Here is a 26536-nt window from a genome sequence, read left to right as displayed (position 1 = left end):
TGCACTCTGAGGTCAGTTCCCAGAGAACTGACCTCCCCCTACTTCCATGCTGTCTCCGAGGCAGCACGGAACAGCCCCATCCTCCGCGCTTGCAAGAGGAGTGCAGAGCGGCCAAAAAGGGGCGTTCTGGGGAGGGCGGAAATGCCTGTATGACGCATCCAGTGTGTCGTACAGCAGCCTCCTCCCCTGCTCAGCCCTCCTATGGCTAGACAGCCACAATCAGCTGTCTAGCCGAAAACGCAGGGCAGGAGAAGCGCAGAGGGAACAATCCCCTCCATGCTTCTTCTGCCCTGCATTGGATAGGCAGTCACCTCTGAGTTCGGAGGCACCTGCCTATCTGAATGGGATTGCGCCCGTATGTGCCTATCTCTGTCAAAGCAGGTGGAATACATTATTATGTGGTCTGAAGTTTGTTTCCCAACAGATTCTTCTGCTGAATTTCTTTGGGATTTCACCTAGGCCAAGGATGTGCAGCATACGGATTTCATAGCCCGAAGTCCAGATTAATATTTTTTTAAAGTACGTGTCTAGTCTTGTAAAAGTAAATTTAAAGGTATTTCCAAAGAAGTACAGCAACTGTAAAAGCAAAAGAAGGCAAACAAAGGTAACTTATCTGTCAATGACTCCCAGGTACATCTATCAAGATTTTTTAATGGACTAGTTATAAAAGGCACATGAAAATTACATATAATTAAAAATGCTAATTTGCTGTTGCATTCTCTATGTGGTGGACAACCTATGGCCCTCAGCCCAATGTTCAACCTGCTCTGGATATAGTTGCATTTCCCCATAGAGGATCACGTTTGCAGCTTGGGGTGTGTGTCTGTTAGATGTGGCCCTGCCTCTTGATGCTCACATAGTATCTGTGGCATGAAGCATTTTTTACCGGTTGAGGCTAGTATGGCAGCTGTGACCCCTCTGGAGCAGAGACATGGACATCCATGCCCTGCTCCTATCCAGATTAGACACCTCCAGTGCATTGGAAATGGAACTGCCTTTTGAAGAGAAATTGGAAAGAATCTTATGACACCTTGAAGACTAACAGCTTATCTTGGCATAAGCTTTCATGGACACTGTCCACTTCATCAGATAACGTCCATGAAAGCTTATGCCAAAATAAATGCACTCGTCTTTAAGGTGTGTCGAAGAAAACTTCACAGCTTATTCTGAGCATTTACATCTTTATTCAAAGAAAACAAAAGACAATATAGCAAAACCACTTTTCAGATGACATTGAAACTTGGGGCTTGAAATTTTCCCCTTTTACCCCAATACTTCCTTTCACCCAGACACTTAGTTTGCTTGCTTTTGTTGAGTGCACTTTGGCACATGTGATAGAACCGAAGAGGCACCATCTTAAAGTATTGGCAGCCATCTGAGGCAGCCTCCTACAGTGGAAAGTCCCAGAGGAAGATAGTCTTATCAACTGCCTTGTTGACACCAACAGCAACGGTCTGTTTCATATCAGGTACAGCCAGAGGAGCCCCCCGCCCCTTGAGTAGCCGCCACTCCTGCAGCTGGTTAGAACCAGTTCCAGCTAGATTGCTTCCTGCCCAGCTTGCAAGGACAGGTCAGCCATAGAGACATGCCAACTACGCATGCTTAATGAAGTTCATGAATATTATGTGGCCCACCCCGCATAGCTAATGAGGTCATTATACTGAATGTATATAAGCTGTACCAAAAACATCTAGGGTGTGGTTCTCCTTTGTGGCGTTAGCCGCAAGAATCCACCCGAACAGCCCTGTTTGTCTCCTGCCAAATAAAACTGCGTTGGACTCAATCTCAGAGTTCTGTGTGTCTCTAAGGGGATACTGGCATACCCCTCCTAGAGGGAATGAACTTAAGCATAATTTGTGCAACACATGCAAGGTTAGTGAAGCGTGGGGTGAGAGCAAATGTGGGCCTAGTTAATGGCTCTTGGAATGTTCTTCCACAATTCCCTCCTTTTAGCCAAGCATCTCAGAAAAGTATGCTCCAGCCATTGTTTCAAACTCTGATGCTCATAAGCTTTTGCACTTCAGCTTCTTTTTCTTGGCTGTTTTCTAATTCTTTTATTGCTACTAGCTTTATTTGCACAGATTATACAGATTTACCAGTATTTCTAAGACAGAGCTTTAAAGAACATAAGTACATCTACACATGCTCAGAGATTAAAACTACACAGCAACAGCATAAGCAAAGGAAGTGTGAAAGTAGGCCTGACTAGGCCTTGTAAGTAGTTTGGTTCAGGCGAGGTGCCTGATGGGACCAAGTGTGTGTGTCTGACCATGAGAAGGTAATTGCAACTTGCTCATAAGCAAGAAATTCCTGTACACCAAAGTAACTCATCCCTAAAACAGGCTGCTGTGCTGATAAGACCGTTGCTGAGTACTAATTGGTTTCTAAGCACGTGTAGTGTTTTCTTTGTTCTCCAACTTTCAGTGTGTATAAATGGATCCTGTTTCTTTCATTTGGGAGAGACACAGTTTCATCTGTCTCTCTCATGGCCCTGATGTGCTTTAATACATTTCTGACAGTTCAACCTAAACTACTTAGGATATTTCCTTAACAATTTGGTGCCATGACTCAGATCCCAAATGCTGAGAATTGAACCAATTTGGACAGCCATTCACTGAACGTCCCAGAAGCGCACAACAAGGTAAGAGACTCTTTGAAATCTCTAAGTCTGGGTCTCAGTGTGAGGCTGCCCATGGGATGATTCTCCCTTGGTTGACTGGATACCGCGTTTAAAGAGACAGTAATTTAAGCACTTAGTAAGTTTATGTTTTGTTTTGGGGGGGTTACAGAGGTCCGTGGGATATGGCATCAGGTGAATGGGAGTTGCCTTGTGCGAATTGAGGAAAAAAGGAGCAGGGCAAATTATAGTCGCTGGAATGTTGTATGAGTGAGTTTTCCTTCTTCCCTCCATGGTATGTGCTGGCCAACAAGGCACGGACCTCCTGAATAAATAATTCCTAAATGAACAGAGATTACAGTGAATGACCCAACCTTTCCTTCACTCCCTGCCATGGTATGAGCTCCCTAAACCATGAGTCACTGATTGTTCCTCCAATTCAGTAGGAGTCAGCCTCTGACTGTACTTCGGAATTTGGCAGTGCCTTTCGTTTCTCGCAACCTGTGGAGACGTCCTGATTGTTTTCCTGTGTGTGTGCTCCTGTGTGAATTGAGGATGGGGCTGGATTCTTCCAAAGAAATTCCATAGCCCCCAAAAGGACGCCTTCAATGTACATGTACAGGAATTATGGACCTAAGACTTGCAAGTTTTGGACAAATGGAAATTGAACTTGACCTGTCTAAACAATTTCCCTTGGTTGGGATCTTTGATTTGGACAGAATTGTACATTTAAAGGGAGCCTTGGAATCTCGAGGTCCAAGGTGGCACAGGGTCAATGAGAATGCATTCTTTGATTGGTATGTTCAGACGTCAAAAAAAAGTCACCTAAGTCCCGGGGAGTGGAGTCTTAAGGAATCCCAAGAAAAACTGAAAGACCAGGTCAAATTTTGAAACATCAGAGAACAGCCACAGAAATTTAGAGAAGAATTACAAACACTTGTTAAAATCCTAACTGGGCTAGCATGAACCAACTCATGTGAATTATTTTGCCCCAAGAAGTGTGCACTAGATTAAAAGAACAAGCAAACTGGCCAAACCAAGAACCAGCTGATCTTAATACTTTAGACCAAGTGCGCATCAGATGCTGCAGAAAACTGATTAGGCTAAAAAAAAAAAAAAAGATAATCAATTGTATGCAAAACAAAAGTGAGACTACAGCAGACTACATGGATTGTCTAAAGACATTTTTGAAAAAATATTCCAGCATTGCTGCCACTTTTCTGTAGCCAAGTTGAGCATTAGAAAAATAAGTGTCCCCACCAGCCTGGCCAGCTGATGGAAACACTTCACGCCTCCAAGCGGCTTCCCCTTCCTCCCCCTCCTTCTCAGGACTTCTGGGACAGCCGAGAGGTTTGTAACTTTTTCTTTCTATTGACCAGAGACCTTTTGTGTAAACTTAGTTGTACTTGTACTATCTTTGCTCCTGGACAGAGTATATTCAGATATTCCTGAGCCACTTCCCTGGTCTTCCGAAGCTGAATCTGCTTCCACTGATCCAAAACAAGCACTGCTCTAAAACAACTTGGGCTCTTTTGTTATATAAAAAAATTCTTGTGCTCTTGGTGTGTTTACCTAAAAACATAGAAATAAGAACTAACTAGTAACACACTACAGTATTTTCCTTGATTCTGCTGTTGCTGCCCTCCTTGTTCAAGCCTCTGAAAATATTGTTAAAATTCTCCTTTAACTCTTTGTGTACCTCGCTCAGTAGCAGCTCTTCTACTTAAAACAAAGACTGAGCACCTACCTCAATCACACCTCTTCAGATATGAAATTTTGCTTCTATCAGTCATATTACTCTATACTCTAAATCCTGCTTCTTTGCTACCTACCTGATCCTTCTGAAAGTATGATTGTTTAGAACTGGCTGAGCACCTTGCAAAGCCATGTCCAGACTTATCAGATGAGCCAATGATTTAGAACAGAACAAATTATTTTGCCTAACTGTACTTCTGCTCAAGTGGCAGAACTTTTTGCCCTCTCTAGGGCTACTGCCTTATTCCTTTCAGCGATGGGCCAGTCTCCCATGGCAACTTTTGAAGATGTTGTACAACTTCAAAATCAGGCCCAAATGTTGAAAAAGTGGAGACTGGCTGGTTGTTCTCAGTACACTGACCATTTGTGGCGCTCCCTGGACGGCCACCTGGTAGCACCCATGGTCCTTCTTCCCCACCTTGTAGTAGCAGATAAGAAGGATGGAGTCGATTGAGTCAATCCCCTAAGAGGTGAAGGTGCCACAATGATTTAGATCAAGCAAGTTGCAAAAATGTGATAATGCATTCAATGTACTCAGTAACTTCGTTTTTGCTTTTAGAGAAAATGTCTTATATCTGTGTTTGTGGCTATTGTTTTTGCCATGTGGGAGTGGGAGCTTTTTAGTCCTCTTAGTCATCAAATGCCTAGCCCTTAGGTCTGCTAGACAGATTGTCCTATATGCCACCTAAAAGCTACAGCAGCAGCAGCTTCTCCCATGTAAAAATCAAGATGCAATGACTATGTGTGACCGGCAGTGGACAGTGAGTGTTGGCTGAGGATCATCTGTATGGTCGCATATTAGCTAGTGTGTTTGAACATGTATTGTAGCTTAGGCTCAACCTCCTGTGTGTAGCAGTACATGTTACTTCACAAAGAAAATGCAAGCTAAACTGAATGTTTGTTGAAGGATGCTGCATGTGCTAGAATGATGCTGTCGAGATGAGAATGAGATTTTAAAGTGGTCTAAGTAAGCGTAAACTTTTATTGAAAGTCATCGGTGAGATATATTTGTTGTTGTTGTTCAGTCGTTAAGCCATGTCCGACTCTTCGTGACCCCATGGACCATAGCACACCAGGCCTTCCAGGCCTCCGCTCTCTCCCGGAGTGTGCACAAGTTCATATTCATTGCATCGCTGATGCTATCTAGCTGTCAAGGGCTCCTTGGAGGCCTCTCTCAGTCTAATCCAGTAGCTAAGTCCAGACACAGACAAAGGGATTCCTTTCAAAGCTTTATTCTTCTTTTACAACTTAACAACTCTACCGTTTGCAACTAGATCTGAGCAGCACAGTACCTATGCCCTAAGATGGAACAGTTGGTCCCCGTTTGAAAGGGAATTACTGGCAGACCCCTGAACTTAAGGACTAGGGAGAATCCCTCCCCTTTTCCCTTGGATCCTCTGGGTGCAGCCGTTGTTTGCGTGCCAACCGGGCACTACGCCTCCTTTCTGCGCCCTCCATTTGGCGCCGCTCTCTGCGTCGGCGTCGCGTGTCCACCAAGTCTGCTATCTGCGCTCTGTCACTCCTGGGACTGCTATCTAAGCTAGGAATGCTGGTGGGAGGAATCTCCGTCAGCTGTTGGCCCTGGAAAAGAGGAGCGACTGCTCTCCCAGGAGCGACTGCTCTTCCTCAGAATCAGAACTACTTTGGGATTCTATGGGCTCAGTGTCCACCCTGACACTAGCCATCACATCCTCTGCCGTCCCCTTCTCCTTTTGCCTTCAATCTTTCCCAACATCAGGGTCTTTTCCAGGGAGTTTTCTCTTCGCATTAAGTGGCCGAAATATTTGAGCTTCATCTTCATCTGTCCTTCCAATGAGCAGTCAGGGTTGATTTCCTTTAGGATTGACTGATTTGACCTCCTTGCAAACCAGGGAACTTGAAGCAGTCTTCTCCAGCACCACAGTTCGAAAGCATCGATTCTTCAGCGCTCAGCCTTCCTTATAGTCCAGCTCTCACAGCCATACGTTGCTACTGGGAAAACCATAGTTCTGATTATACGAATCTTTGTCGACAAGGCGATGTCTCTGCTTCTTACTATGCTGTCTAGGTTTGCCATAGCTTTCCTCCCAAGTGTCTTTTAATTTCATGGCTACACTCACCGTCTGCGGTGATCTTGGAGCCCAAGAAAATAAAATCTGTCACTGTTTCCATTTCTTCCCCTTCTATATGCCAGGAAGTGATGGGGCCAGATGCCATGATCTTCGTTTTTTTAATGTTGAGTTTCAAACCAGCTTTTGCACTCTCCTCTTTCACTCTCAACAAGAGGCTCTTTAGATCTTCTTCGCTTTCTGCCATTAGGGTGGTATCATCTGCGTATCTGAGGTTGTTGATAATTCTCCCGGCAATCTTAATTCCGACCTGTGATTCATCCAACCCGGCATTTCTCATTATGTACTCTGCATATAAGTTAAATAAGCAGGGCGGCGATACGCAGCCTTGTCGTACTCCTTTTCCAATTTGGAACCAATTGGTTGTTCCATGTCCGGTTCTTACTGTTGCTTCTTGACCCTCTTACAGGTTTCTCAGGAGACAGGTAAGGTGGTCTGGTATGCCCATCTCTTTAAGAATTTGCCACAGTTCGTTGTCATCCACACAATCAAAGGCTTTAGCGTAGTCGATGAAGCAGAAATAGACGTTTTTCTGGAATTCTCTTGCTTTCTCCATGATCCAGCGAATGTTGGCGATTTGATCTCTAGTTCCTCTGCCTCTTCGAAACCCAGCTTGTACTTCCGGTAGTTCTCGGTTCGCATACTGCTGAAGCCTAGCTTGTAGGATTTTGAGCATCACCTTGCTGGCATGTGAAATGAGCACAATTGTGCGGTAGTTTGAACACTCTTTGGCGTTGCCCTTCTTTGGAATTGGAATGTAAACTGACCTTTTCCAGTCTTGTGGCCACTGTTGAGTGTTCCAAATTTGTTGGCATATTGGGTGCAGCTCTTTAACAACATCATCTTTTAGGATTTTAAATAGCTCAACTGGAATACTGTCATCTCCGCTAGCTTTGTTGTTAGTAATGCTTCCTAAGGCCCACTTGACTTCACTCTCTAGGATGTCCGGCTCAAGTTCAGTGACCGCACTATCATGGCTATCAGGGACATTCAGATCTTTCCTGTATAGTTCTTCTGTGTATTCTTTCCACCTCTTCTTCATCTCATCTGCTTCTGTTAGGTCCTGCCTTCCTTGTCCTTTATCATGCCCGTCTTTGCACAAAATGTTCCCTTGATATCTCCGATTTTCTTGAAGAGATCTCTAGTCTTTCCCATTCTGTTGTTTTCCTCGATTTTTTTTTTGCATTGTTCATTTAAGAAGGCCTTCTTGCCTCTCCTTGCTATTCTCAGGAAATCTGCATTCAGTTGGGTATATCTTCCCCTTTCTCCCTTGCTTTTCGCTTCCCTTCTTTCCTCAGCTACTTGTAAAGCCTCGTCAGACTGCCACTTTGCTTTCTTGCATTTCTTTTTCTTTGGGATGGATTGAGTTGCTGCCTCCTGAACAATGTTACGGACCTCCGTCCATAGTTCCTCAAGCACTCTGTCTATCAGGTCTAATCCCTTAAATCTATTCATCACCTCCACTGTATTTCATAAGGGATATGATTTAGGTCATACCTGAATGGTTTAGTGGTTTTCCCTATGTTTGTCAATTTAAGCCGAAATTTTGCAGTAAGAAGCTCATGATCTGAGCCACAGTCAGCTCCAGGTCTTGTTTTTACTGACTGTATGGAGCTTCTCCATCTTTGGCTTCAAAATACATAATCAATCTGATTTCGATATTGACCATCTGGTGATGTCCATGTGTAGAGTCGCGTCTTGTGCTGTTGGAAAAGAGAGTTTGCTATGATCAGCGTGTTCTCTTGGCAAAACTCTATTAGCCTTTGTTCTGCTTCATTTTGTACACCAAGGCCATGCTTGCCTGTTATCCCGGTGATTTCTTGACTTCCTACTTTGGCATTCCAATCCCCTATGATGAAGAGGATATCTTTTTTTGGTGTTAGTTCTAGAAGGTGTTGTAGGTCTTCATAGAACCAATCAACCTCAGCTACTTCAGCCTCAGTGGTTGGGGCATAGACTTGAATTGCTGTGATGTTGAATGGTTTGCCTTGGATTCATACTGAGATCATTCTATTGTTTTTGAGATTGTACCCCAGTACTGCTTTTCCCACCCTTTTGTTTTCTATGAGCGCTACTCCATTTCTTCTAAGGGATTCTTGCCCACAGTAGTAGATATGATGGTCACCTGAATTAAATTCACCCATGCCTGTCTGTTTTAGTTCGCTGATTCCCAAGATGTTGATGTTCAATCTTGCCATCTCATGTTTGACCACCTCCAGCTTACCTTGATTTATTGATCTTACATTCCAGGTTCCTAAACAATATTGTTGTTTACAGCATTGGACTTTCTTTTCACCACCAGACACATCCACAGCTGAGTGTCCTTTTGGCTTTGGCCGAGCCGCTTCACTCTTTCTGGCGCTACTTGGAAATTCCCTCTGTTCTTCCCCAGTAGTATACTGGACACCTTCCAACCTAAGGGGCTCATCTTCCAGCGTCATATCTTTTAGCCTTGTGATACGTTCCATGGGGTTTTCTTGGCAAGAATACTGGAGCGGGTTGCCATTTCCTTCTCCAGTGGACCACATTTTGTCAGAACTCTCCACCATAATCTGTCCGTCTTGGGTGGTCCTGCATGGCATAGCTTATGGCTTCACTGAGTTACGCAAGCCCCTTCGCCACAACAAGGCAGTGATCCATGAAGGGTATACTGTCGAGATGAGAATGAGATTTTAAAGTGGTCTAAGTAAGCATAAACTTTTATTGAAAGTCACCGGTGAGATATATTTGTACACTGAGGTAACAGTGGATTTGAAATCCTATGTGTTGTGCATTGTCCCATTGTTGTGTTAGTTGTTATTTTCTTGCTTTGTCTTTTTGCTTTGTATGTAGTCTAGCAAGCTTAATGATAAATAATTTGTTTTAATTGTTTAATAAACAACTGCATATAGAATCTGTGAAAATTCAAGGAGAGAGTGTATTAGATTTAGTTTCAGAAGACTGGCAAGCAGTCAGGTGTGAATTTGCCCAGAATCATATGCGCTAATAATGCAGTAATCAATAGCACAGGTATGCTGATTTGCTAGGAAGTTAGCAATTTTCATGATTTTAAAGTTTGTTCTCATTGCTGTATTCACATACAGTGAAAACCACGTGTTTTTTTTGCTACTAACAGATGCTAAAACAATCCATCATAATCACTCTTCACTCTCTGTACCTTCTAACTGATACAGAATGCTTTCTGTACTGTAAAAATTTTATTTTGCTGCCAAAAGAAAAAGGCCTTGGTGAAGGGGGAGGGGGGCAGCAGTGTGTATACTTTCTGACAGTTTTCTAACTTACTGAGACTTGCTCTATAAAATCCTGAGTGAATTAGCCTGTTATCTGTTCTGAGAGAAAGTGCACCATCTGCTCAGATAATCAGCCCCGAAGAAAGTTGAGACATGTAAGCTCTCTTTTAACATACAAATAGATTTCATTCAAATGAAGAAATGTTCTTTTAAATATGTATTAGTAGTTGTATGTACAAAGCTCTGCAAATTCAACAGCATTTCCAGTGCCCCTACCATCCCCAGCCAGCAGACCTAGTAGAAAAAAAAAAGAATGGAGTCTTGTAGAACAAATTAACCAAAATCTGTGCTAAAACTGGACTTAAATGGCGTGATGCTCTAACTTTGGCCCTGCTGAGCATATGTGCCACTTTGCACTGACAGACTGGACTCAGTCCCCATGAGATCCTTACAGGAAGACCCATGAGACTCCCATCTTCAGCACCTATTAAAGAACATCTTACTAACTTGCACTTAAGTGATGAGACTGTGTTGAACTATTGCCAAGCATTAATGAAGTGTGCGAAAGCTTTCCATTCACAGGTTGAAAAGGTGCTTCCAGACATTCCTACGATACAGTGTCACAACCTGTAGCCTAGAGATTGAGTCTACATCAAAGTCCATCAGAAGAGGTCTTCCCTTAGGCCTCATGGGAAAAGATCCCATCCGGTGCTGTTGACCACCCACACCACCATAAAGCTGCAAAGACAGCCTGCCTGGAACCCTGCATCCTACTGCAAGAAAGTGTTGCCCCCTGGAGATGACATACCCCAGAACCAGAGAACGCTGGATGTGCCCTAACACAGAGTTCATCAGTCCTTTGAGTCATTTTGGACCTGAAAGAGAAGAACATCTCTGGTGGCCATCGTGGTACTGGCTTGTTGCCCTTTTTCCTGCTATCACGTGAGATCTTCTTAGACTTCTGGCACTTTGGCCTCCTCTGGATTACAAAATAGCCACCTCTAAAGGACCAGTAGTGAGCCAAGCACTTGCTGGAGAGATGAGCATAAACCTAGCAGTGAGCCTAGCTCCTGCTACTGAAGAAAGAGTTGTCTCAGCCTCCACCAGAGGCACATTTTCATGATGTGGCCCACCTGCATCCTGCTCAACATCTTCGGTTGCATGAAATCAAAGAACACTTTCCTGAAAGTAGTGAACCAAATTCAAGTGGACTTAAATATATCCATTTGCTAGATCTGCAACCATGTGCCAGTCCATGCCCATAGAAGCACACCAATGATTCAAATCCCACTAAATCAGACTAAAATGATTAAATCTTATTACCTAGATCTACCAGAAACAGCCACCTAGCAAGATGTGCAATGTAATAAGCATAATTGTTGCTTATATTGTTTTGTTCCATGTGATCATCACTTTGATTAAATGTTGTATCAAATTCCTTACTGAAACTATACATAAAGCTGAACTGCGCCAGATGGTCAGTAGAATACAAAGAGAAATGTAAAAAGAAGAAAAAGAGAGAAGTAAGGAGACTGAACAACTGATAACAATACAAACATAGATGGTGAGCCTGATAGGCTCAAAGGGGGGACTGTGAAAGTAGGCCTGACTAGGCCTTGTAAGTAGTTTGGTTCAGGCAAGGTGCCTAATGGGATTGAGTGTGCGTGTGTTTGTGTGTGTCTGACTATGAGAAGGTAATTGTAACTTGCTCATAAGCAAGAAATTCCTGTACACCAAAGTAACTCATCCCTAAAGATAAGAAGGCCACTGTGCTGATAAGACTGTTGCTGAGTACTAATTGAGCATGCATAGTGTGTTTTCTTTGTTCTCCAACTTTCAGTCTGTATAAATGGATCCTGTTTCTTTCATTTGGGAGAGACACAGTTTCGTCTGTTTCTCCGACGGCCGAGATGTGCTTTAATAAATTTCTGACTGTTCAACCTAAACTGCCTTGGATATTTCCTTAACAGAAGCGATTCAGTATACACTTCTTGTAGACAAGTTTATCTGTGGAACAAAAACACATATTCTTAAGCAACTCACTAAATTGAAATTTTCCAGTTTAGGGGACATCTTGTCTCATCAACAATTTGTGGTTATCAGTTCTACATACAAAGCAACTCCTCTTACACTCTGTGCAGTTCTCTCTCGGCCTTCATTAGTTCACCATGCTTTGCAACATTTTTATCACACTCTGGTTTTGAGAGAGACTTTAGTTCTCGCTTCTGTCACTATACACTTTCTAGTCCTTTTCCCCACTCCTCCATAAGGTTCTACTCCAGCTTCCCCCAACTTGATGCCCTCCACACTTTCCCCCTTTGAGTCTTTCTACCTGCAACTCCACATACATCTGTCTACTTGCTTCTCACTGGGGACTTTCAGCAAAAGTTTACACTTGCTTTAACCATTTTAAAATCCCATTTTCATCACATACACCATCTCTCAACAAACATTCGGTTTTACTTGCATTCTCTTGTTTAAAGACATCTTTCTTTCTGGTAAACACACAAAGTTGAGCCTAAGCTACAATTTTGCCTTTTTCAAGCTGGTTGCATCCATCTAAGCTCATACTGTATGGTATATGCAAATCTTTGTTATTTTCACAAAGGTGACATTGCATTTGCATGAGGGTGGGGGTTTTCACATATCAAAACTTGCCAGCAGACCTTCTGTGTAATGGTTACATACAGGCAATGACAACTATTTTGTATTACCTTTAGGGTTCGGTCTTTCAAAGCTTTCTAGGTAACTCATGACTTCTCCTTCACATTATTAAGCAGGCAAGGTTCAAAACTGGTCAGAAGATTATCACATAACCACTGAGCCTCTCTCTCATTGATCACAAAAGGTTTCAAATAATTTTACACTAAGGAAAGGTTCCTCCTGTGCAAGCACCAAGTCATTGCTGACTCCTAGAGGGACGCCGCTTTCGCTGGCGTTTTCATGGCAGACTATAGCGGGGTGGTTTGCCATTGCCTTCCCCAGTCGTGACTACCTTTCCCCCAGCAAGCTGGGTACTCATTTTACCGACCTCGGAAGGATGGAAGGCTGAGTCGACCTGAGCCGGCTACCTGGGACCCGGCTTCCGCTGGGATCAAACTCAGGTCATGGGGAGAGTTTCCGTTGCAATACTGCCACCTACCACTCTGCGCCACACGAGGCTCCTTATAAAAATTAGGAATTTCCAAAGCATTCACCATAGCTTGAGTCTTTCATACATAGGTATTTGATTTTTATGTTGTTAGGCTAGTTGTTATGTGACCCATAACAATCAACCATGTCCACTTGGTCCACATATATGGCTTTTCTTTGTCTTCTGCCAGCTAGTGCTAGGCTCACGCCTGGCCTTTTACAACTCTGCCAGCAGGGTGGAACCTTACTTGTCTCTTTGGAGTGGCTTGGCATTATTATGGCCCTTTGATGGCACCAATGAACCGCAAAGTAGCCACTAGGATGCAAACAAGGAGAAGTCTAAACTTCCTCCAGCATGTATTGGGACATGATGACAAAACAAAAACAAGCAAAACTGTCTCCCTCCTTTTGGGAGTATATCATACAAAGTCTCGTGGTATTGCGGGATGAGGGAACACATTATCTGGACTAATTTTTGGCCTGTTTAATCAGTGCGTTATTACAAATTTCTTCAGTTGTGTAACCTTCAGTCATCAGTTCACTTAAAAGCATAAAATCTTCTAAGTCTTTTGAGTCTCCACTTGGTTTGACAGTCTTGGGATTAGCTGTCTGCATCTTGCTTTTGTCTGCTTCAGGGGTAGGATTGCCAGTACCTGCCCTGCAGATCTGGATCCTGAAATCTCCAGTTGGGTCAGCAATTTCGTCAGCTTCTGGGCTGGACAGCCTTGTGTCACTCCATTTGAGAGCCCTGTCTCTGTCACTTGAGGTCATTTCTTGAGGGGGTGGATCAGTGGCCTTGGTGCAGGTGTGCGTTTACACTGGGAAATGTGTATCCAGGAGTCTACTCCTGTCCTGCTAGCTTGACTGCAGTGTGGGAGACCAGCAGGAACTGGTATTATCTTTCTTGCCATGGTTCTAAAGTGGATTTTCTTTATGTAGACCCAGTCTCTGGCCTTAAGTGGGTAACACTGTTCGCTTACTGGGCTGTGGAGCAGATAGGGCAGCCAGTTTAGCATGGCGATCAGCCACAGAGTTACCTTTAGCTTCCTGAGTGGAGGCTTTGGAATGACCTTCTCATTTTTTTGATATCAAGGCAAGCAGGCAACAATAGAGCATACAAAAGAGATACAACATAAGGACCAGTTTTTTATAACTGAGTAAGAAAAAGTAAAAAACTCACACTGTTCGCACAGTTAAACAAAATCATGAACAATGCCAAAAGCATAACGGGAGTCAGTATAAATATTGACGGTTTTGGTTTCAGCTATGTAGCAAGCATGAGCAAGGACATGAGCTACTTCAGCAAAGCAGACATGAGGGAAAGGAGCTGATTCAAGGCACTCTTAGCGAGTTACAACAGCATAATCAGAAACCAAAGTCTCATCAGTGGCTCTCTGACATGAACCATCTACAAAGAGAATCAGATTAGGATTTAAAACCAGAGTGTCAAAGAACAAGTCTAGATCTCATAAACAAAGACATTAAGGCAACACAATCATGAGGTTTATCTTCATCTTGAAGAGGGAGAAGAGTAGTGGGGTCTAGAGAACTACAACAACGAACAGAAATACGAGGCACAGAAAGCAATAAGATTTCATAACACATCAACCTGGCACTAGAAGGATACTGATTTTTAAAGTGTAAAAGGAGAGATTCCACAGCGTGAGGGACTATGAGCTTTAAGGGTGAATAAAGAACAATATTTTCAGACTGCTCAAACCACTCGAGCTGCAGCTTTAATTACACAAAAAGAGGGAGAAAAAACTCGAGCAACTGGATCGAGAGAGACACTGAAATAGACAATAGAACGTTGTTTAGACCCATTGGGTGAAAACAGCAAGGGCACATCTATCTCATTCCTAGCAAAACAAAATGAAAAGTTTAAATAACTGGCAGCGTGAGAGCAGGGGTGGCTGCTAGAGCTTGCTTTAGAGTTAAAAAAGCATTTTCAACATCAGAGGACTAAAGAATAAGGACTTAAACAGGTTTGCAGGTTAGACCTTGGAGCAGTAGAGGACAACAGAAAAGAATGTTCAACAGACAAAGGCTCAAATAATATAGAGAGGGGCTGTATAACAGGGAGAGCAATAGGCTGACTAAAAAGCTTACAGCTGGAACAGTTTTATTTGTTATTGAATCAGGCTGTTAAAAACAGAAGGCTGAAAGACAGACATTGAAGCACTGGTGTCAACTAAAAAGGAAGCGGTTTGTCTATTTACCTGACCACAATCAGAAAGGGGCAAAACAGGGGCAAGAATAGCCTGTTCCCCTGTAATTTGATGCAGACAAAACAAAGGAAAAAGGTGTTAAAAAAAACCCTATTGGCTTTGTTGTTTCGCATCTGAGTAGGTGGACCATTTGTTTAGAATGCCTCCAGTGTGGGAGAGCCCACTACCTCCCTAGGTCATTGGTTCCATTGTCGTAGGTCAGGAAGTTTTTCCTGATGTTCAGCCAGAATCTGTCTTCCTGTAACTTGAGCCCATTATTCCATGTCCTGCACTCTGGCATGATTGAGAAGAGATGCTGGCCTTCCTCTCTGTGACAGCCTTTCAAGTACTTGAAGAGCACTATCATATCTCCCCTCAGTCTTCTCTTCTCAAGGCTAAGCATGCCCAGTTCTTCCAGTCTTTCTTCATAGGGCTTTTGTTTCCAGTCTCCTGATCATCTTTGTTGCCCTCCTCCTCCAGTTTGTTTGCATCCTTCTTAAAATGTGGTGCCCAGAACTGGACACAGTACTCCAGATGAGGTCTAACCAGTGCTAAGTAGAGAGGAACTAGTACTTCACGGGATTTGGAAGCTATACTTCTATGAATGCAGCCCAAAATAGCATTTGCCTTTTTTGCAGCCACATCACATTGTTGATCTACCACAATTCCAAGACCCTTCTCGCTTGTAGTATTGTTGAGCCAAGTATTGCCCATCTTGTAAATGTGCATTTGGTTTCTTTTTCCTAGGTGCAGAACTTGGCATTTATCCCTGTTAAATTTCACTCTGTTGTTTCCTGCCCAGCGCTCTGGCCTATCCAGATCACTTTGAATTGTGTTTCTGTCTTCCAAGGTATTAGCTTTCACACCCAAAATTGTGTCATCTGCAAATTTGATCAGCATTCCCCGCACCTCCTCCTCCAAGTCATTAATATAAATGTTGAAGAGCACCAGGCCCAGGACTGAGCCCTGCAGTACCCCACTCAGTACCTCTCCCCAGTTTGAGAAGATCCCATTGATAAGCACTCTTGGAGTCCGATCCTGTAGCCAACTGTGGATCCATCCACCTGATCATTGTTTCATCCAGCCCACTTTCAACTAGTTTGCTCATCAGGAGATCATGGGGCACTTTGTCCAAAGCTTTGCTGAAGTCGAGGTATATTATGTCCACAACATTCCCACAGTCCACAAGGGAGGTGACCTGTTCAAAAACTGAGATCAGATTAGTCTGGCAGGATTTGTTCTTGACAAATCCATGTTGGTTTAAAATCTGCTCCAGAATGTTCCCAGGGATTGATGTCAGACTGACTGGTCTGTAGTTCCCAGGTTCCTCCTTTTTATCCTTTTTGAAGATAGGGACAACATTAGCCCTCCTCCAGTCATCTGGCACTTCCCCCGTTCTCCATGATTTCTCAAAGAGAATAGACAGTGGTTCTGAGAGTTCTTCTGCCATTTCCTTTATTACGCTACGATGCAGTTCACTTGGCAGGGGAGATTTGAACTCAAAGTAATTAGGTGTTCCTTGACCTTATGCCTATCAATCTCAAGCTGCAATCCTGCCCCTTCAGCCTGTACTGCGCCTTTGCCAGGGGGAGTCATAGACCCTCTTTTGGGAGAAGACTGAGCCAAAGTAGGAATTGAGCACTTCTGCCTTTTCCTTGTCATCTGTTATCATTTTGCCATCCTTATTTAATAGTTGAACTACCATTTCTTTCCTCTGTCTTTTACTCTGCACATATCTGAAGAAAGGTTTTAGCATCCCTCGCTAGCCTCAGCTCCTTCTCAGCTTTAGCCTTCCTGATGCCATCCCTGCAATTCTGTGCTACCTGCCTGTACTGTTCCTTTGTAGCTGGGCCTTCCTTCCACTTCCTGTAAGTGTCCTTTTTTGTTTTCAGGTCATCTCTAAGCTTTTTGTGAAGCCACATTGACTTCTTCTGTTGTCTTCCCCCTTTCTTTCTTGTTGGAATTGTTCGTAAGTGTGCCTTCAGAATTTCCTTTTTTAAAAACTCTCACCCATCTCGGACTCCTTTTCTAGTTAGAGTCGCTTACCATGGGACCTTATTGATCATTGTTCTGCATTTATTAAAATTGGCTTTCCTAAAATCCAGAGTATGCGTTTGGCTACACTCGGCTTTTGCTTCCTTTATTTTATTTATTTATTATTTATTATTAAATTTATTAATCGCCCATCTGGCTGGTCACCCAGCCACACTGGGCGATGTACAAGCATATAATAAAACAGTTTAAAACAATAAAATTCTACAATAAAAACGTTTTCTAAAATACCCTAACCCACCCCAAATGCCTGCCTGAACAACCACGTTTTTAATGCATGGCGGAAGCTCATTAAAGAGGGGGCATCGCGGAGTTCCCTAGGGAGGGAGTTCCACAGAGTGGGGGCCACCACAGAAAAGGCCCTCTCCCTCGTCCCCACCAGTCTAGCTGTCCTGGCTGATGGGACAGAGAGAAGGCCATCCGAGGCTGATCTTGTTAAGCGGCCTGTCTGGTGTTGCTGGAGGCGCTCCTTAAGATAGGCTGGGCCGGAACCATATAGGGTTTTAAAGGTCAAGACCAACACCTTGAATTTAGCCCGGAAAACAACTGGTAACCAGTGCAACTCCTTCAGCACTGGAGTGATGTGATCTCGCCGGCAGCTGCCTTTAATCAGGCGAGCCGCCTCATTCTGTACCAGCTGCAGCTTCTGACCTGTCTTCAAGGGTAACCCCAACGTAGAGTGCATTACAGTAGTCTAAACGAGAGGAGACCAGGGCATGTACTACCGATGGGAGCAGATGATCGGGAAGGAAGGGGCGCAGCCGCCGTATCAGATGGAGTTGATACAGCGCTGTCCGGCTTTAGAACCAAGAACTCAAGTATAACATGGTCACTTTCCCCCAGAGTTCCTGTAACTGCCACTTTATCCACTAAGTCATCTCTGCTGAATAGGATCAAGTCAAGGATAGCCAATCCTCTAGTTCCTTCCTCCACTTTCTGTAGGAGGAAGTTATAAGCAACTGTCAGGGTAGACAATAAGCCCATAGAATCCCAGAGTAGTTCTGATTCTGAGGAAGAGCAGCCACTCCTGGGAGAGGAGTGTGCTCATCCTTCCCAGGGCCAACAGCTGGCAGGGATTCCTGCCACCGGCATTCCTAGCATAGATAGCAGTCCCGGGAGTGAGAGAGCGCGGGAAGCAGATTTGCTGGACGTGCGACACCAATGCAGGGAGCAGCGCCAAATGGAGGGCGCGGAAAGGAGGTGTAGTGCCCGGTTGGCGTGCAAACAACGGTTGCGCCCAGAGGATCCAAGGGAAAAGGGGTGGGACTCTCCCTACCCCATAAGTTCAGGGTCTGCCAGTGATTCTCCTTCAAACGGGGACCAACTGTTCCAACTTAGGGCATAGGTACTCTGCTGCTCATATCTAGTTGCTAACAGTAGAGTTGTTAAGTTGTAAAAGAGGAATAAAGCTTTGAAAAGAATCCCTTTGTCTGTGTCTGGACTTGGCTACTGGATTAGACAGTAACACAGGGCCTGTAACACCTGAATACTGTTTTAAAGACTTGAGCAAGTTTGGCCCTGTAAATGTATAGTTTCATCTCCTTTTTGTTAGCAGTTCTGAACAGCTACCCAGTCCACTTTAAGAGTAAAAGCAGTGGCTGTGGCTTGAGCCATTTGCCTGCATATAATCTGACAGGCACATGTGCTTCTGTAGGTGGGAGATTTCTGGGGTCTGGCAGCAGTGTCTCATTATGCTGCTTTTGCCCACTTCTTTGGTTGAGATGGGGTAGTAAAAAGCTGACACAGTTGATACAGATCAGACCAGCTCGGAATATTAGGTTTCACATACTAAAACAAACTCTTCCTGAAATTTCTGGGGATTTGCTGGTTTAGGAAAATACTTTACAATCGCACACAATTCAGCATGCATCTAAGGGCTTGCAAAAATTTGCTGTGGCTGTGCTGCTACTCTTGGCAAAGCCTGTGGTTGGCTTTGTTTCCTGCCTATTCTAAGCCTGATGGGACTGAAACAAGAAGAGGTCTTCTTCATCTTCGGAATTCTAAAGGACCTTTTCTCCACTAAGTTCGTTTGCTTTTACATGGGATAAGGGGTTGCTTTCTCTTAAGATCAGCCAAAACTAGGGAACATGGGCACCGGTCATCGGTAGTGCAACAAGTGGTATCTAAGCTTACATTCCTTTGCATTTTTCCTCCTGCCCCCCCGCCCACCCCACTTTCCCCCCAAGAATCTTCCCAGGACACTAGTGTTGCACAAAGTGCTAGTTTCGCCCCCTGGAGGCTAGTCCAATTTGCCCCAAAGAGGAGAGTCAACTTCAGGCTGGGCCCAACTCGATTTTATTGTTTGCAAACAGTTCGACAAAGGAGCTCACGCTCAAAGCAGAGTCGACCCTGGGCAACCTCCGCGCTACAGTTTTATCACTTAGCTTGCATTCCTTAGCCAGCGTGTTACTTTTGATTGGTTGCCAGCGGTTTGCTTAGCAACCTTATCTTAGGGTTACTGTCTGCTCATTTCAGGCATGCGCAGCTTTTACAGTACTATGTGCTGCTTAAGACACATACAATGGCTTTTAGGTTACATTTTTACTACAATTCCCCCCTCAAAAGGCTTTTCTCAAATTTATACTCTCTTTGGTCCCGCGGTGGACTATGCACTTAAAGGCGCAAACTATTATTGCTGTGGCATTGATGGTTTTCTCTAAACAGCAAGTGAGGCCTAGGACGCCTTTGTTCTAGCTACTAGAATGTTGACAACAAAAACACTTTTTTTTGAACTTTTGGAACTCAGTTTTGTTCCGTTCATCAGGAACCCTTGAAACGAGAGCGCCCCCTTTCTGTAGAGCTACTTGAGTCCTTTCAGGGGTTCATTATTCTAACGATGACCTTCAGGTGGGTCAGCTTCCGGTGTGACCCTCTCTGGTGCAGGTGATGCCTTTATTCAGTGTGATGAATCCACTTCTTTTCTTTGGCAACTTTCATAGCAATGGGAGTGGTAAGTAGGATCTGAAACAGACCCTTCTGCTTCTTGGTAGGTGGTTCATCTTTCTAGGACTGGATTAGCACCCAATCGCTGGGATTGAGATTATGCACTGGAGCATCTAAAGGCCAGGATTGGTGCGGTGTCGCAAACCTGTGAAAACAAAACAGACTGCAAAGCAGTAACATAACCTTGAATCTTAAAACTTTTACTTTTAAATTCACATTTAAGCTATCAGCCATAGGTAATATCTGAGGTGGGCACTTATGGAATGTTTAAAAGGTGTCAATTTAATACTTCCCTTGGGGGCGCACCATACTCGAGTCAAGGTGATTGGCAAGGCCTGTGGCCTTTCAACTTAATCTTTAAACAAATTTTAATGAGCATTGTCTTTAAGGTGCGGTTCATCTTCTCAACTTGACTTGTAGATTGAGGTTTCTAAGGGGGGTGTAGCTTCTAGTTAGTTTGTTATGCCTGGGCCACTACTTGCGTCACTTGTCCAACAAAATGGGGCCCCTGATTTGATTTACTCTCTTTAGGTAACAAGAGCTTAGGGATTACTTTTTAACAGGATCTTGGCTACTGTCTGAGCAGTGCAGTCAATTGCTTTTATCATTACTAGCAGGTACCGATAGCCATGAGTCTGGGGCAACTCTGAAAAGTCAATTTGAAATCTCTGAAAAGGATAGTAAGCGCATGGGCGACTTCTCATTTGAGCTGGGGGCTCAAACATTTTTGAATCATTTTTGAGGCACAAAGGGCAGTCAGCCACTGTTCTCAGGTCTTGGTCTAACCTGAAGGAGGTGCTATCTGCCTCGGGCGCACTCAAAATCGGGGTGTTAAAGGGGGATGATCCCTTTATTAACTAACCATAATTTCTGAACTTCTCAATGAGCGGCTTCAAGCCTGCACAGGTGGCTTTTTTCAGAGGATACTGCCTTACGCACACAGGGCTCTCCCTTTTTAAAGAAGATTTTAATTTGTGTTATGCATTTGGTCGGGCAGGGGTTCTGTCTGCCCACACACATGGATTAACATTCTTTAAAATTTCAGTCCCTTTGGCCTCTGACACAATCTTGATTGCTTGAAGGGCCATTCGATAATTTGAGCCCTGCATTGCTGGCAGCTGTACTACAATCTGATTATCACTGAAGAAGATTTTAGCTTGCAGTTTTGTTAACAAGTCCCGCCCCAAGAGGGCAACCAGGTATGCAGATGAAACTACAAAGGCACATGTTCCAGTATGTTATTTCCAGTCTTCGTGAGGAGGGGCTTACACATGGGCAATTTAGTTTGTTTTTTTTCCCTTTAATTTCTTTTATAGTTACATGCTTTCCACTTTCTCTTGCTGGGGGGCTTCACAGGGATCATAGAAAATGTGGCTCCAGTATCTACTAGGGCTTTACAGTCCTCGCCACCAACCCTTACTTTTACCTTGGGATTCTCCCGAGCGTTTGTTCGTAGGGTGGTGGCCCTTTAGCTAGACTCCCCCCCACTGGAGGACCCTGCCAGCATTTGGCAGCCTTTAGGGTGAGTCTCTTTTCTCTTTTCTTTCAGCTCTGGACAATCTTTCTTCCAATGTCTCTTCTCTCGGCAATACGCACATTTATTGAGCCCCGGTCGGCCCTTTCCTTTTCTCCCCCCCCCCCCCCCCGGTTGCTTCTGTGCTTTCAAGCTGCTGTTTATATCTCCGCCCATGGTGGCTGCCAGCATTGCCTTTTCCTTTTTCCAGGAATGGCACTTTTTTATGTGCTCTCATGTGCACCATAGCTCTAAAAACTTCATGATCTGGGGTCTGATAAGGCTAAAGCAGGCGGTGATATTAAGGCTTGCTTCAATTTAAGAAAAGCCTTTTTTATTTTAATTGTCCACTTCTAGTGGGTAATATTTTTGTTAAAGTTTCATACGGGGGCTTCACCCCTTTTTATGGCTACTATAGCCTCCTTCTTGTAACAGGCACACTTATCTTTTGGCTTGCCTGTTCTGCAAATCATGTTTCAAATTCTCTGTGCTATGCACCAGTTTTAACTCTGTTTTTTCTGCAAGTTAGGCTGTTTGCCATTGCTTCGACAGAGACTCGCTTGCTTAGATCTTTTTACTAATCTCAACGACACACATTTGGGATAAGCTTTCTTTTTTAAGCCTTTTTGTCTGCTACTTTCTTCTGCCTTTTTTTATACCTTTTTCATATCATTAAAATCTAACACCATGACTGGAAAACATTTGTTTTGTATAGTAGGGCATGGTGGAGCAGATCTAACCATTATACTGCTCCTCTGACTGCATGGTCAGGGCCCATCAAAATCAAGGGAAGGGTGTTCTCACATGTGGAAAGAGTTCCAAGCCACCATTTTTGCATCGGCAACTCCACACTGCATGAGTTTTGGCAGAGTGTCAGGTTTGCCTCTGAGCAAATGGAACGTCAGAACAGTTTAGATTTTGAGAAAGAGCTGGAACACATGGGGCAGGAACTTTCTTAGGCTTCAGAAACACAGCTGGGCTTAGAAGTATCACGGGAGAGTGGGGGACTCTCTCTCTCTCACCTCTTAAGTTAAGAGAATTTGCTGCCCCCCTTTTTAAAGGGAAACTATCGTAGTTTCTCTTTGAACTTTTTGAAGGCTGTTTCCTTTGTAGTCTATGAATCTCTAGCAATTTGTATCTGTATGCTTCATTAGGGTAAATGAAATCAAAGCCTTGGAAATCATAGAATCATAGAATAGTAGGGTTGGAAGGGGCTTACAAGGCCATCGAGTCCAACCCCTAGCCCAGTGCAGGAATCCAAATCAGAGCATCCCTGACAGATGGCTGTCCAGCCTCGTCTTGAATGCCTCCAGGGTGGGACAGCCCACCACCTCCCCAGGTAATTGGTTCCATTGTCGTATTGCTCTAACAGTTAGGACGTTTCTCCTGATGTTCAGCCGGAATCCAGCTTCCTGTCACTTGAGCCCATTATTCCGTGTCCTGCACTCTGGGATGATTGAGAAGAGATCCTGGCCTTCCTCTCTGGGACAACCTTTTAAGTACTTGAAGAGTGCTATCAGATCTCCTCTCAGTCTTCTCTTCTCAAGGCTAAATATACCCAGTTCTTTTAGTCAAATGCAGCTTTTTATCTGAGTGTTGAAATCACAAATCAAACTGTACACTGAGCTGATCACAAACAAACACACAATTTACAACAACGGGAGTTTAAGGCTATGACAAGCCTCACAGTACTTTTTATGGCAAGTCTTTAACTGTCTAAAGTTCCAGTCCATGTGCAGAGTGCCTCTAACAAAGAAGGCTTTGGGCCATAAAGAAGGGATGTTTTTAACAAAAGCTTTGTGTCTCTTCATCAGTTCGAATGGGGAAGGTGTAACCTTACACCTCTTCTAGATTCCTCCACAGATAAGAACAGAGCAGTGCTGCTCAGCTTTCCAGCTGTGATGCTTTTCTTGTTTTTTTTTGCAAATCTCACTCTTCTGTCAGGTCCTCACAGACACCTTCCAGCCTCTCTGCTTGCTAAGGCTAAACCAGCCACGGCGAAGGGGGGTTAGGCAAGTCCCCCTTGGCTCTGCTCTGAGTAGGCTGACAGAGATAAGCTCACACAGACCCTGATATTTTAAGAACTTGCTCTGTCTTTGTTTCTTGATTTTGCCACAGTCTTTAAGACGTCAAACAAATCTCTTTCTTCAGAAGTTGCAACGTTTTTCAACTGCTTTTGCTTCTTCTAACAAACTTGGATACGGTGGCAGACAAACTGTCTCTGGAGGGCCCCCTCCCTCCCCCAACAACCTCTCCTCCCAACCTAACAGACCGAATAAGACCGGGGGGAGCTCAGGGCACCTCGGGCAGGGTCTCCCAGTCTTCAAGCTCCTCCCGCGGGGCTTGAATCGGGGAGAACAGGGGCTTTGGGCTTCACCTCGGAGCATACCATCATGACTTTACAATATTGAACTTTATATTCAACCTTTTCTCGCCTTCAATGGATTTTGGTTGGCACTCATCCAAATGCTGATAACCTCACTTTCCCTGAGGCAAATTTATCTCTTACTACTTGATTTAGACACCACCCGGGGTCTCTTGCCCCTGTGGTCCTTTGCCAGTAACACATTTACACATTTACACTTCTGTAACTAAGGGGGATTCTTTCCGCACCAATTCAACCAACCATCAATATAGGCGAATTGATCCCATTGCCCATTATTCACCACATTTTTATATACAGCATTTACAAGATTTACACCAAAGGATCCTATGTCTGGCCAACTAATTCCAAATGCTGGCCATTCCAATTGACAGAGTGTAACCAGCTTGCCTTTCGACATCTTAGTACACGGAGTCTGACAAACCTCAGACGCTTGACTTTGCTAAAGTTCTTTAGCATGCATCCCAAGGGAGTGGCAGAGCTTTTTAAACGGGAGCTACCCGCCCCCATTGTGCCTACCTCTATTTGAAACCATACACGGAGCCTGACAAACCTCCGACACTGACACGGAGTCTGACAAACCTCAGACGTTTACACAGAGTCTGACAAACCTCAGACGCTCCGAAGGCAACTCAAACAGAAAGACAGAAGGGAAATCAAGTACTTACTCTGCCCAGCACCCTAGTGCCGTCTCTTCAGACCCGTTCAGCCTGGTTGACTCAATCAATGGAGTCCACGCCTTTAACCTCCTGGGTGTCCCGACCCCCGTTCTCTGGTGCCGTGGCAGACCTCAAAGGCGGTCCGGCGCACCCCACAGGCACCTTTGCCGGTTCTGTCGTTTGACCCCAGGGTGGTCCAAAGGACGCCTGGCTGCTCGCCAGTTTGTTGCTCAAAATGCTAGTTTTGCCCCCTGGAGGCTAGTCCAATTTGCCCCAAAGAGGAGAGTCAACTTCAGGCTGGGTCCAACTCGATTTTATTGTTTGCAAACAGTTCGACAAAGGAGCTCACGCTCAAAGCAGAGTCGACCCTGGACAACCACCGCGCTACAGTTTTATCACTTAGCTTGCATTCCTCAGCCAGCGTGTTACTTTTGATTGGTTGCCAGCGGTTTGCTTAGCAACCTTATCTTAGGGTTACTGTCTGCTCATTTCAGGCATGCGGAGCTTTTACAGTACTATGTGCTGCTTAAGACACATACAATGGCTTTTAGGTTACATTTTTACTACACTAGCTGGGAGTTAGTCTTTCTTTTGGAGGCCTCCTTTAACCAATTAAACATGCAGACCACTAGATGTCAAGTGTTCCATTGCTCCAGCTTCCTAAGGCTCCTCTGTGATGGACAATTTTGTCCATGCCAAAGGTTCCTTCCGTTGGAAACTGTTTATTGGGGTTGCCTTGGGTATAAAAATTCCAGCTTTCCAGAAACTTACAAATTTGCTTCCGATACTGTGTGCACATAAAACATGCTCAGATACCTTTGGGAAGGGCAGAAACAGGGCGTTCCTTTGAACCAGCAGATCCCATGGGATTAACTAGAGAGACCTTCAGAGACTGAGCAGGTCTCTGATCTCGCTCCTCTTCTTGCTGCTTTTCTTCTTTTCACGGAGGAAACTGAAGCAGAACACAAAGGGGCAATTTGATAGTTCATTATCTGGGATTTCTTAAAAACGGAATAAAGGGCATTTAGTGCAGGAGATGCCTTGAATGATCGTGGCGGCGTGTAAAGAGCCCACAAACTTCCGTGGAGGAGCAATCTGAATTTCAGGATAAAAGCCCGATGTGAAGGAGGCCTTAGGCACAAGACTAACATGCCTCAAGACAGCTGGTCCACGTAGTTAATTTATTCACTTGCCAGGCTTGTAGTGTTTAATCTGATGCTGATTATTTTACTTGCAATTTTGCTCTACTGCTGCTTTCATTGTATGCTTGAGAGTTTTAGTATTTCGTTTTAACTTTTGTGAGCTGCCTTGCAAATGTTTACAATTATAAGATGGAACATTATATATAATACAAAAGAAATAGGGAGGGTGCCTTTGTTAGTCTCCGAGTTTCTTCTTACTGACCGGTAGGTAGCTAAAATTCTAGAAGGATCTCATCATCCTAGAGCAAGAGTTTTTACGCATATGTGGCCGCATCGATCCGTTGCTGTTTTTATTCGGGAGGCTGGCTGCACCACTCCCAAGCCAAGCCGGAGTTGTGCGGCGCCCCTTAAGCCTCCGCGTGGCGGGAGTGCGAGGGCAATGCATGCCGGTCCTGAGGCGAACCCCCACCCCTCGGGACTAGTCTGCCGCTTGCGCCGCCATGTTGCTTCAGGCCCCGGCTCCTGGTGGCCAACCCTAATGTGCTGCCGCCCCCTCGTGCTGACCAGGCCCTGCGGAGGCGGAAGGAGAGCGCTAGCCACGCGGGGGGAGGCGACGGAGCGCTCGCCGCCACGGCTGCCCGGGTCATGTCTGGCAAGGAGGAGGCGCGGACGCTTCTAGGGACGCCTCGCGGTACCGGTGAACGGGCCGTCAAGGGTGAGTGACAGGCCGGGCCCAGCCGCTTTCTAGGCCCGCCTCCAGGCGCTGGGCTGGGCGCTCCTACGCTCCGCCGGTCA

General features: G+C 44.6%; 1 protein-coding gene and 1 long non-coding RNA gene across 8 annotated transcripts in view; one reads left to right on the top strand and one right to left on the bottom strand.

Annotated features, from left to right (window-relative positions):
* The first annotated feature begins 1606 nt into the window (after positions 1–1606).
* Positions 1607–26536, top strand: part of PPP3CB (protein phosphatase 3 catalytic subunit beta) — a 113904-nt gene continuing 88974 nt past the window's right edge. For 4 of the 7 annotated variants that reach the window (XM_084841386.1, XM_084841384.1, XM_084841392.1 and 1 more), the window contains exon 1: positions 26216–26456. In XM_084841386.1, the coding sequence (XP_084697512.1) occupies positions 26387–26456 (70 nt within the window). In that variant the 5' untranslated portion in view covers positions 26216–26386. Of the gene's footprint in view, positions 2642–26215; positions 26457–26536 lie in introns of those variants that run through there. The other 3 variants (XM_084841387.1, XM_084841389.1, XM_084841395.1) reach the window with 3 other exon arrangements.
* On the bottom strand, positions 3750–26429 carry LOC146350532 (uncharacterized). Its single transcript, XR_014788768.1, has 3 exons — positions 26004–26429; positions 24609–25551; positions 3750–20207 (listed from the first exon to the last, which is right to left on the bottom strand). It is a non-coding gene; the product is annotated as an uncharacterized LOC146350532 (long non-coding RNA).

The sequence above is a fragment of the Heloderma suspectum genome, chromosome 3 (genome assembly GCF_057233095.1).
Source record: "Heloderma suspectum isolate Gila_16-S chromosome 3, 16-S_ref, whole genome shotgun sequence".
NCBI lineage: Eukaryota > Metazoa > Chordata > Lepidosauria > Squamata > Helodermatidae > Heloderma > Heloderma suspectum.
This window is presented reverse-complemented; position numbering and strand designations above follow the sequence as displayed.